The sequence below is a fragment of the Calidris pugnax genome, unplaced genomic scaffold, assembly GCF_001431845.1.
Source record: "Calidris pugnax isolate Ruff unplaced genomic scaffold, ASM143184v1 scaffold147, whole genome shotgun sequence".
Lineage (NCBI taxonomy): Eukaryota > Metazoa > Chordata > Aves > Charadriiformes > Scolopacidae > Calidris > Calidris pugnax.
The window spans coordinates 4,103,275-4,113,604 of NW_015092359.1; the positions used below are offsets into that span (position 1 = coordinate 4,103,275).

The window sequence follows — 10,330 nt, forward strand, 5'->3', positions numbered from 1 at the left end:
CGCCGCTCCCTCCCCGCAGAGCCGCGCAGAGAGGCGGCGGCGCCAACAGCAACGCGGTGACCGGGGCCAGCTCGGCCGGCGGGGCCTCCAGAGGCCGCAGCACCGCCACCGCCATAGAACCGCCGCGGCGGAACCCCGCCGGTTCCTCACGGTCCTCCAAGGCCATAGAGCGGCGGTGCAGAGCGGCCCCGGGAACCATAGAGCGGCAGCTTTTTCCGCTCAGCAGCGCCCCCCCTCGGCCCCGCTGGCCTCGGAGGCCTCGCTGCACCTGAGGGTTAATATCCCAGAGAGTTTTTTAATAATAATAGAATCTTCTAGGTTGGAAGGGACCTTAAAAATCATCTTATCCAACCGTCAACCTAACTTTGAAAAAATAGACACCCACACAACAAACAAAAAGCAACACCATCACTAAACCATATCTCCCTGCACTACATCAACCCGTCTTTTGAACACCTCCAGGGATGGTGCCTCAACCACCTCCCTGGGCAGCCCATTCCAATGGCTGAGAACCCTTTCAGTGAAAAAAATTTTCCTAATATCCAGCCTGGACCTCCCCTGGCGTAACTTGAGGCCATTTCCTCTCGTCCAAGAACATTGAGTTTAGAAATAGTTAAAGAAGGAAATCATTGCTCAAGGATGTGGTTAAGCTCACCATGAGCCAGCAGTGCGCGCTGGCAGCCCAGAAAGCCAACCCCATTCTGGGCTGCATCAAGAGAAGTGTGGCCAGCAGGGCCAGGGAGGGGATTCTGCCCCTCCGCTCTGCGCTCCTGAGACCCCACCTGGAGCTCTGTGTCCAGCTCTGGAGTCCTCAGCACAGGAAGGACATGGACCTGTTGGAACGGGTCCAGCGGAGGGCCACGAAGATGATGAGAGGGCTGGAGCACCTCTGCTGTGAGGACAGGCTGAGAGAGCTGGGGTTGTTCAGCCTGGAGAGGAGAAGGCTCCTGCGAGACCTTAGAGCAGCCTTCCAGTACCTGAAGGGAGCTCCAGGAGAGCTGGGGAGGGACTCTTTGTCAGGGAGTGCAGTGACAGGACAAGGGGGAATGGTTTTAAATTGGAAGAGGGGAGATTTAGATTGGATACCAGAAAGAAATTCTTTGCTGTGAGGGTGGTGAGGCACTGGAAGAGGTTGCCCAGAGAAGCTGTGGCTGCCCCATCCCTGGAGGGGTTCAAGGCCAGGCTGGATGGGGCTTGGAGCAACCTGGTCTGGTGGGAGGTGTCCCTGCCCAGGGCAGGGGGGTTGGAACTCGATGGTCTTTAAGGTTCCTTCCAACTCTGACCATTCTATGATTCTATGAATTTTGTTATTTGCTCCATTAGAGGGTCAGAAATGGAAAAGCACAGAGGGGTCCCACTTGTGGGGAGGAGGGGACAGGAGAGGTGACCCAAACCTGACCAACTGGGGTATTCCATCCCATCTGCCCCATGCTCAGTTTAACAGCTGAGGGATCAACCCTGAGATGGCCAACGTCTGAAGAGCACCCTGTCTGTTCATCTGCCTTTGATCCCGATCCATGTGTTCGTCACTCCAGAGCTGGAACCCAGTTCCCATCCCTCACTGAGTCCAATCTGGGACTTCCCCAGTGCCTGACAGTGACGGTACTGTCATCCTGGGAGATTGATATGGTTTTGCATTTATTGTATCTATTTCATTATTTTCCTCTTCTTTTTTATTTTAATATTAATCCTTCATTAAAGTAGTTTAGTTCATTCTAAGCTTCTGAATCTCCTCATCTCTTCCTCTCCTCTTTTTTGGGGGTGGAAGGACCATCTGTTGGTCCAGTTTTGGTATTCAGCCGAAATCATGACAAAGAGGGCAATGGCAACACGCACAGGGCTAAATATGGGCACTTGGTTCCTACAAACGCGTTTGTGTCGGTGTTAGTGCTGAACTAACCTTGGAAAGGCGCAGTCAGGAGGAAGCAGGAGCCTCTTCGGTGAGTGCCTATGCCCTCTGCCAGAACCCAGCTTGCTCTGGGGAAGGGGCTGCTCGTTGTGATACGTAAAGGCAGATTTTATGTAGTTTATAAATGGAATCTTTTTTTACAGAAGAAATGTAGCCGTTCTAGCAACCAGCCCAAATGGTTTCAAGTTTAGAGAAGAAATGTAGCCGTTCTAGCAACCAGCCCAAATGGTTTCAAGGACTTGGTAAGACAAGAAAGGATGTGTGTGGCCCTGAGAACATGGTGACCTGAGACGGGGATGTGATAAATATGGACATTGTCTGACAAACAGGTGGTAGCAGGGAGATCATTAGTTTTAATGAGCAATTAACCAGTTAGAATGTTTTGCCAACATGAAAAGTGAGCCAAAGGACAGGTGAAGAAGACAAAGACTGAGGAAGAAATGACCCTCACTAAAAATGAGGACCACCAGAAGGCACAACTACGCATGCCCAAAAGCTTATTATAATATGTAAATGAATTCTCGGAAAAGTAATGAATATGTTAACGTTTTCTTGGAATTACATTGCATACGTATACCTGTTGTGTATAAATTTAATTTGCCAACAGTATTCGGGGAGCACAACAGGAGGAGCTATCCCCCGTGCACCCGGCGCCGCAATAAAGAATAACTGCTTTCTAAGCTTTAAATTGAGTCTTGGAAAGTTTTATGGGCTGGTTTGCAGTAACGGTTGTCCTGAGTGCCATCCGAGAAGCCAGTAATGAAAAACAACCCCCCCACACACACACACAGACAGAGGGTTCTTTAGTTCTGCATCCAGACACCCCTGGTGTGTTGCCCCGCAGGTTGACGGGGGGTCTGTTGGGCTGAAGGGAAGGAGTGGAGGCTGCTGGGTTGACCTCCAGGACTTCCCTGGTTCATGGGCTGCTCGCACTGTCCAGTCACCCAGGTCCACACGAGGGAGCGCTTGCAAAGGGCTCACGCTCCCATCCTCACCTTCCAGCCTCAAAATCCGGCCGGCAGTATGGGGAGGATCGGCCGAGACAAAAATGCCAGTTAGAAATTAATATCGCTAAGCTTTACGAGAAATAACATCGTGAAGATGCTGCTGCAAATGCAGCCTCCTCTGCTGCGGTCTGCTCATCGCCAGGACAACCCCACCGCCTCCGGTCCCATAAAAGACAAGAGACGTGCTAAAATAATCTCATTTTTATTCCTTTTTCCCTTTGCTCGCCCCTTCTGCCATGACTGGTTTAGCAAACCGCTTCAGTTCAACAGCCAGCCCAGGGCACGAGTTGTGGCTGGGTTTGGCTACCACTAATCTCAGGGTGGACCTAATCTGAAGCAATGACGAGAAGAAGGTTCTGCCCTACTCCTAGTGTCACTACAACCACAGCGACCTATGGAGGACAGCGAGCACTTCCCTGCCAGGTTTAGCACCGGCAGCCAAGAGACTGTGCCTACTCTGAGGATTGCCCCACCAGACCCTGCCACCAGCACCTGGTGGCAATCAGGAGCTGAACCTCAGTCAGTCACTTTCATCCACCAGCAACTCCCTTCACGTGGGGCCTGCAGTTCCTTCCCGGCACATTCCACAAGTGCTGGAGCGTGTCCAGAGGAGAGCCACCAAGCTGGTGAGGGGTCTGGAGAACAAGTCACACGAGGAGAGGCTGAGGGAACTGGGCATGTTTAGTTTGGAGAAGAGGAGGCTGAGGGGAGACCTCATTGCCCTCTACAAGTCCCTGAAAGGAGGGTGTAGAGAGGTGGGTGTTGGCCTCTTCTCCCAAGGGAATAAGGACAGGAGCAGAGGAAATGGTCTGAAGTTGGGGCAGGGGAGGTTTAGATGAGATATTGGGAAGAATGACTTTCCTGAGAGGGTGGTCAGGCACTGGAAGAGCCTGCCCAGGGAGGTGGTGGAGTCACCATCCCTGGAGGTATTTCAGAAACGTGTAGAGGTGGCACTTCAGGGCGTGCTCTAATGCCCGAGATTGTTGGGTTGTGTCTGTTTGTGGGGTCATTTTTTGGGTGAGTTTTTTTTTTGTTTGGTTTGGTTTGAGTTGGGTTTTTTTTGTGGTTGGACTCGACGATCTCAAAGGTCCCTTCCAACCATGAAGATTCTGTGAAAAAGTGCTTGGGGCCAGCAACCCTCCCCGTGACTTCCCCCCCCTTCCCAGCATGAGGTGAGAGCTGGGAGGACCACCAAAGCCTACCGGGAGAGTTGTGGTGGTGATGTTTCCCTGGGTAGCAGTTGTGACGGCGGCGACGTGCTCATGCTCACTCTCGAAGAACCAGGCCATCTGCAGGCGGGCAGGGCGAAAATAAATAAATAAATAAATAAAGGAATGATTGCGGGCATCCAGTGCCAGCGTGGCACGGCCCAAATAAAAGGTTTGCAGATGCTGCTCAGGCAGGATTAGGCCTCCAATGTGCTAAGTCTCGGCTCTCTGCGAGCCTAATTGCTGCTGCAATAAGCCCTGGCTGGTCCTTCCCTGAACCGCCCTCCCCGTTTCCCCCCCCCTCCTCGGCCCCCAACAAATGGGGCTTTTTGGTTGTTTTTTTTTTTTTGCTGCAAAGCTTGTATTTGCCATGCATATGTTCCCCCCGCCGCCAAATCCCTGGCCGAGCGGAGGAGGGGAAAGGCAGGAAATCTGCAGATGCCACTTTTATTGCTCTGCTCTTCCCAGCCAGCATCCCACCGCCCCTGTGGTGGGACCACCCACCACCCCCAGAGGCGGGGGGGACAGGTGACAGCATCCTTCCGTGGCCACACACCCCACACACCCCCCCCACCCCAAGCTGTATTAGGAAACCTTCCAAATGGGAATTACTCAGATTTTAATAAAACCTTTTTGATGGTTTTCCGTCATGTTTTGGCCGGCAAGATGAAGCTGGAGGTGTTCCAGGAGAGCTCAGCCCAGCCCAATGAGGATCCCTCACCACCAGGAGTTGGGTGGCCATGATTGCCCTTGTGCTTGTGTGGTGGGGACCAGGTGGTACCTGCTGCCGTGCCTTCACCTAGCCAAAGGTGCTGCTCCTTGTATTTAGCCACAGGAGATGTGGGGACACGGAGCCCCAACTCTGCACCCTCCAAAGCAGCGCAATCAGGGGAAAAACCTCACACTTGCACTCTATTAAGGAGGCCAAAGGACACTGTGTTAAGAAGGCCAATGGCATCCTGGGGGGCATCAGGAAGAGTGTGAGCAGCAGGTGGAGGGAGGTCATCCTGCCCCTCTGCTCTGCCCTGGGGAGGCCCCCTCTGGAGCACTGGGACCAGTTCTGGGCTCCCCAGTTCAAGGACAGGGAACTGCTGGAGAGGGTGCAGCAGAGGGCTACAAAGATGATGAGGGGACTAGAACATCTCCCTTATGAGGAAGGGCTGAGTGACTTGGGTCTTTTTGGTCTGGAGAAGAGAAGGCTGAGGGGGGATCTGATCAATGCTTATAAATACTTAAAGGGAGGGTGTCAAGAGGATGGGGCTGGTCTTTTTTCAGTGGTGCCCAGGGACAGGGCAAGGGGAAATGGGCACCAACTTGAATAGAAGAAGTTCCACCTAAAGATGAGGAGGAACTTCTTTCCTGTGAGGGTGGCAGAGCCCTGGCAGAGGCTGCCCAGGGAGGTGGTGGAGTCTCCTTCTCTGGAGACATTCAAACCCCACCTGGACACGTTCCTGTGCAACCTGCTCTGGGTGGCCCTGCTTTGGCAGGGGGTTGGACTGGATGATCTCCAGAGGTCCCTTCCAATCTTGATTCTGTGATTCTCAACAACCCTTGGAAGACTGGAGCAACTTTCTCTCTGTGACTTCCAGCAGGAACTGGCCGCATGCCCCATTTCAGACCATTTCCTAACCCATCAGCTGTGGTACAGCTCCTTTGACTGGCAGAAATCAATCACCTTCTGAAGGTCCCTTCTAACCTAGGTGATTCTATGATTCTATGTGGAGGCCACTGGACTAGACCTCAGTTCTGGGGAGAGACACACGAGGGCTTCATTTTGCCCCCTTGGAACAACTACACTGCCCCAGCAGGGCTCTCCAGCCCAGTTTAGGCATGAGTCTGTGAAAGATCTACTCAAAGCTGGCAAGTACCACCAGATGTGCCAAAGCAAGTGGTCTGACACCGGAACAGGCTGCCCAGGGAGGTGGTTGAGTTACCATCTCTGGAAGTGTTTAAGAGTCATTTAGATGTGGTGTTGGGGGATATGGTGTAAGGGAGAACTTTGTACAGTAGGGTAGATGGTTGGACTCGATGATCCCAAGGGTCTTTTCCAACCTGAACGATTCTATGATTCTATGATTAAAGTACAAATTGCAACGCAGAGCATGAAAACCAAAGATACACCACAATTTTATTTCTGGATGTTGTAATAAATAAACGGTTGACAAAACAGGAAGAGCCACATTCAAAAATCCAGATCACTAAAGTGCTTTTAGACATAAATATAGGACAACCAAGAAAACAGCTCTGACATTAACACTTTTTACAGACAATTACAAAATATCTTCTTATGTCGATGCACAAAATTGTTTAATTGCTCCGGGGTATACTATGGCTTGGTTTTCAAAAAAGGTCTGGCCTATTATGCATAGTGTGGCAGGTTGACATTCGACGAGGTGTACAAAAGCGTTGCATCAAGAAAAATGTCTTTAAACCCCCTTCTCCCAAATGCGAGTTAAGGAAGATACACAGTGTAAATCCAGTGGTAAGGCTGCGTTGGCAGGGCCAGATCCTCAGGAGGTATAAAGCGGGGCGCCCGTCAGGTTTACACCAGCTTGAGGAGGAACCCTACCGTGTTTAAAAAAACCCTGCTGCTCCTCCTCCGAGGTGGAAGAATTGTGTGTTCAAAGCGGAGGGAAGTGCTCAGAGGAGGTGTCCCATAAAATCCCGCAACCGTCTTCGGACCCCCACGTCTGAGACGGGAGGGACTTCCATTCCGTTGCTTCTCCATGTGCTCCAGGCTGGCCAGGGGAAGCATCCACAGCTCAGAAGGGAAGGTGGGGAGGACTCTTCCCCGGCAACGTTCCGTGCTGACCACGATGAGGGGGGGGGTCTCATTTCCACGCTGCTCTTGGACCCCTGCCCGGGGACACCTCTCCCACCCTCCCACCCTGAGAAATGAACAGCTCGAAAGAGGGGACAAGGGGATGCATGTGCTCAGTTTCATAAATGCCCTGAATTCAGATAAAAGTTCAATTATTTAAGAAAAAAATATATATATATCAATCAATCAATAAATATTATTATCTCGCCAGGAAGCTGTGAGGTCTGGCCCCCTCTGGGGCAACTCGAGCTCAGTGGTCCCTGTCCTTCTGCTCCGTGGGGGGGTCCCCGTTGATGCACTGCCGCAGTACGCCCCTCTTCTCGTGCTTGGCTGTCCTGGAGAGGTCAATGGCTGTGTCCTCCGAATCTTTTGCGGGGCCAAGCTTGTCAGAGCCCCTCTGGGAACTGGCCTGTTTCCCTTTGAGTTCCTCCTCCTCCTGCTCCGCTCGCCAGCCATCTGCCAGCTTCTCTTGGCTCTCCGCCTTCCTGCTCACCTCCATGGACTTTTTGTGCATGCCTTGCAGAGGGGAAAGAGCACAGCCAAGGGCGCCCGTTGCTTATTTTGGCCCAGGACTGCTCAGCATCACCTCCTGCCGTCCTGCTGCTTTCCTTCAGCTCTCAAATCCCGAGGAAAACTCATGCTAGCTACCAGCCTTTCCCAACCCAGAGCCCTGCCACCTGCTCTCTGCAGCCCCAGAGGATCATAGGATCATAGAATGGTTTGGGTTGGAAGGGACCTTAAGGATCATGGAGTTCAAACCCCCCTGCCCTGGGCAGGGACACCTCCCACCAGACCAGGTTGCTCCAAGCCCCATCCAGCCTGGCCTTGAACCCCTCCAGGAATGGGGCAGCCACAGCTTCTCTGGGCAACCTCTTCCAGTGTCTCAACGCCCTCACAGGAAGGAATTTCTTTCTGGTATCTCATCTAAATCTCCCCTCTTCCAATTTAAAACCGTTCCCCCTTGTCCTGTCACTGCACTCCCTGACAAAGAGTCCCTCCCCAGCTCTCCTGGAGCTCCCTTCAGATCTTGGAAGGCTGCTCGAAGGTCTTGCAGGAGCCTTCTCTTCTCCAGGCTGAACAACCCCAGCTCTCTCAGCCTGTCCTCACAGCAGAGGTGCTCCATCCCTCTGATCATCTTCGTGGCCCTCTGCTGGACCTGTTCCAACAGGTCCATGTCCTTTCTATGTTGAGGACTCCAAAGCTGGTCCGCACCTCCCCTGCAGCGGGGAAGACTTCTAGGGAGAGGAGTGCTGTGATGGCCCATCCCGCCCTGGATTTCAAATCCCACTTCAATGTAGGATGGTGTATGAGCAGGGGGTAGCTCTGAGGCAGCACTAACATTATCTTCAGTTTGGGGGGGGAGGAAGAGTGATGACCTCCTAGGTATCTCTGCAGCTCCTATGCTGGCTGCCAGCACTACCTAACCCGATGCAGGCACCCGTCTGACGCAGCAACAAAAGGTTTTCCCTTTCCCAGCTCTTCTTTGCAAGGAAGGAACGGAAAACCCAGGGCTCTTGGCAGCCTGCATACAGCTCGTGCCTGAGGGCCCTTCCTTTTTTTTGGGAAAAGATGAGGATGGCCATACACAAGAAGAAGGGCCGTTTACTCCACAGCTGCCCCCTGACCCTCCCCGGGGGAAGCTCCGAGCTCCCACTTACCCAGCAGCCAAGGGGCGCAGGATCCCACCAGCCCGCTCTTGGCAGAGTTGATGATGGACTCGGGCAGAGGGATGGAGTGCCTCACCATGGCCCCGTAGAGGCCATACTCGGCCATCACGCTGCTCCGGCCCCAGCACTTCTCCCGCTTCCGCCACTTGGCTCTTCGGTTCTGAAACCAAACCTTCAGGGGTAACAGCCAGGAGAGCACGGAGGGGTGGGATTTGGGGAGGAGACGGCCCCCCACGGCCGGGAAACCGGGGTCCATCAAGGTGGGGGGTGTCCACCCAGGGCAAAGGGGCAGCCGCAGGGTGGGGCATGAAGGGGTTTGGGGGTGCGGACACGCAGGCAGCGGCAGGAGGGTGCCAGGCTGATCACGACACGGGAGGGTGACCCAAGAACAAAGTCACCCCTACGCTCCGCCTGCCCACGGGGCCCCTTCTGCTGCCTTTGCAGGGAGCACCAACCTCTCCAGAAAAAGGGGTCCATAACGCAGTGGCCGGTGATGACAGAGGGTGCTCAGGACCCTCTTCTCACCCCCTTCCTGCCTTTGAAGTCTTAAGGGGGGTGTAGATACAACCTGGCTGCTGCCCAGACCACCACCCCATCCTCCAGCTGCTCCACAATGGGGCAGGACCAGGCCCTAAAAATGCCACGCGTCCCTCAGAGGGACAAGCTAGCGAGCAAGCTAGTGGGACACAGCTTGGCCCAGCAGCTCCTGAATCGCTCTCAGCTCCTGCCTGAGCTGGGTCTCTGGAGGACTGAGCCGAGCTGCCGGCAGTGAGCAGCTCTCGGGGTGCCAGCTCTGTCCCCCAGCTCTGCATTTCCATTTGGAGCCCGCTCAGTGCCAGGGGGGTGGGTGGGGAGGCAGATGCTGAGCTGCCACCCCTTCCCCCAGGTGCCCTGCAGCATTTTGGTGCCACCACGTTCCCACCACCTGCGCTCGCTGGCCACAGAGCACACAGAATCACAGAATCACATGGGGTTGGAAGGGACCTCTGGAGAGCATCTAGTCCAACCCCCCTGCCAGAGCAGGTCCACCCAAAGCAGGTTGCACAGGAACATGTCCAAGGTGGGTTTTGAATGTCTCCGGAGAAGGAGACTCCACCACCTCCCTGGGCAGCCTCTGCCAGGGCTCTGCCACCCTCAAAGCCCGCAGATTCCACCAGGAAGAGAGGACCCCCGCGGCCACCTACCTGGATCCTGTCCTCTGGCAGCTCTGTCTTCACGGCCAGCATCTCCCGGGCGTAGACGTCGGGGTAGTGAGCTTCGTTGAAAGCCTTCTCCAGCTCCTCCAGCTGGTGGGCTGTGAACACCGTCCTGCCCAGAGGAGAGAGCATCCTGTGACACAGCCCAGACCCTTTCGGGCAAGCAGCGGGACACGCAGCCCCCCTCCCTGTTGATGCCCCCCCCTACACACACCCCCATCTGCAGCCCTTCTCTTTGCTCCCCTGGGGGACACCCGCCACCCCGGCCTGGGGAGCAGAGGGACAACGGGAGGTTGGTGGCACAGCAGTGAGGAGGTGAGAAGGGGAGATCCAGGATCTCTGAGGCTCTACCTGTGCCGGCGTTTCTTCCTCTTGACCTGGGAGGTGGACATCTTCAGGTCGCTGGCGTCCCCAGACAGGCTGTCCTCATCTGGCAGCAACAGTGTGGGGAGGGGGAGGTGGGGGGGGAGAAGAGTCACCTTCCCGTGGGGAGCAGGTGGGGGGGGGACCAAACCCACCTCC

At 54.5% G+C, this 10,330-nt stretch overlaps 2 protein-coding genes across 2 annotated transcripts in view; both read right to left on the reverse strand.

The window, feature by feature from the left end:
- The window catches only part of PEX6 (peroxisomal biogenesis factor 6), a 25,478-nt gene extending 21,273 nt beyond the window's left edge, over positions 1–4,205 (reverse strand). The window contains exons 1-2 of the mRNA XM_014962376.1: positions 4,119–4,205; positions 44–268 (exon numbers count right to left, since the gene is read on the reverse strand). Of these exons, the coding sequence (XP_014817862.1) occupies positions 44–268; positions 4,119–4,205 (312 nt within the window). The remainder of the gene's footprint in view (positions 1–43; positions 269–4,118) is intronic.
- A 2,830-nt stretch (positions 4,206–7,035) lies between these two features.
- Positions 7,036–10,258, reverse strand: LOC106900379 (visual system homeobox 1). Its single transcript, XM_014962413.1, has 4 exons — positions 10,160–10,258; positions 9,797–9,920; positions 8,604–8,772; positions 7,036–7,461 (listed from the first exon to the last, which is right to left on the reverse strand). The coding sequence occupies exons 1-4, from the start codon at positions 10,198–10,200 to the stop codon at positions 7,196–7,198; spliced, it is 600 nt and encodes a 199-aa protein (XP_014817899.1). The 5' UTR covers positions 10,201–10,258; the 3' UTR covers positions 7,036–7,195.
- Positions 10,259–10,330: the final 72 nt, after the last annotated feature.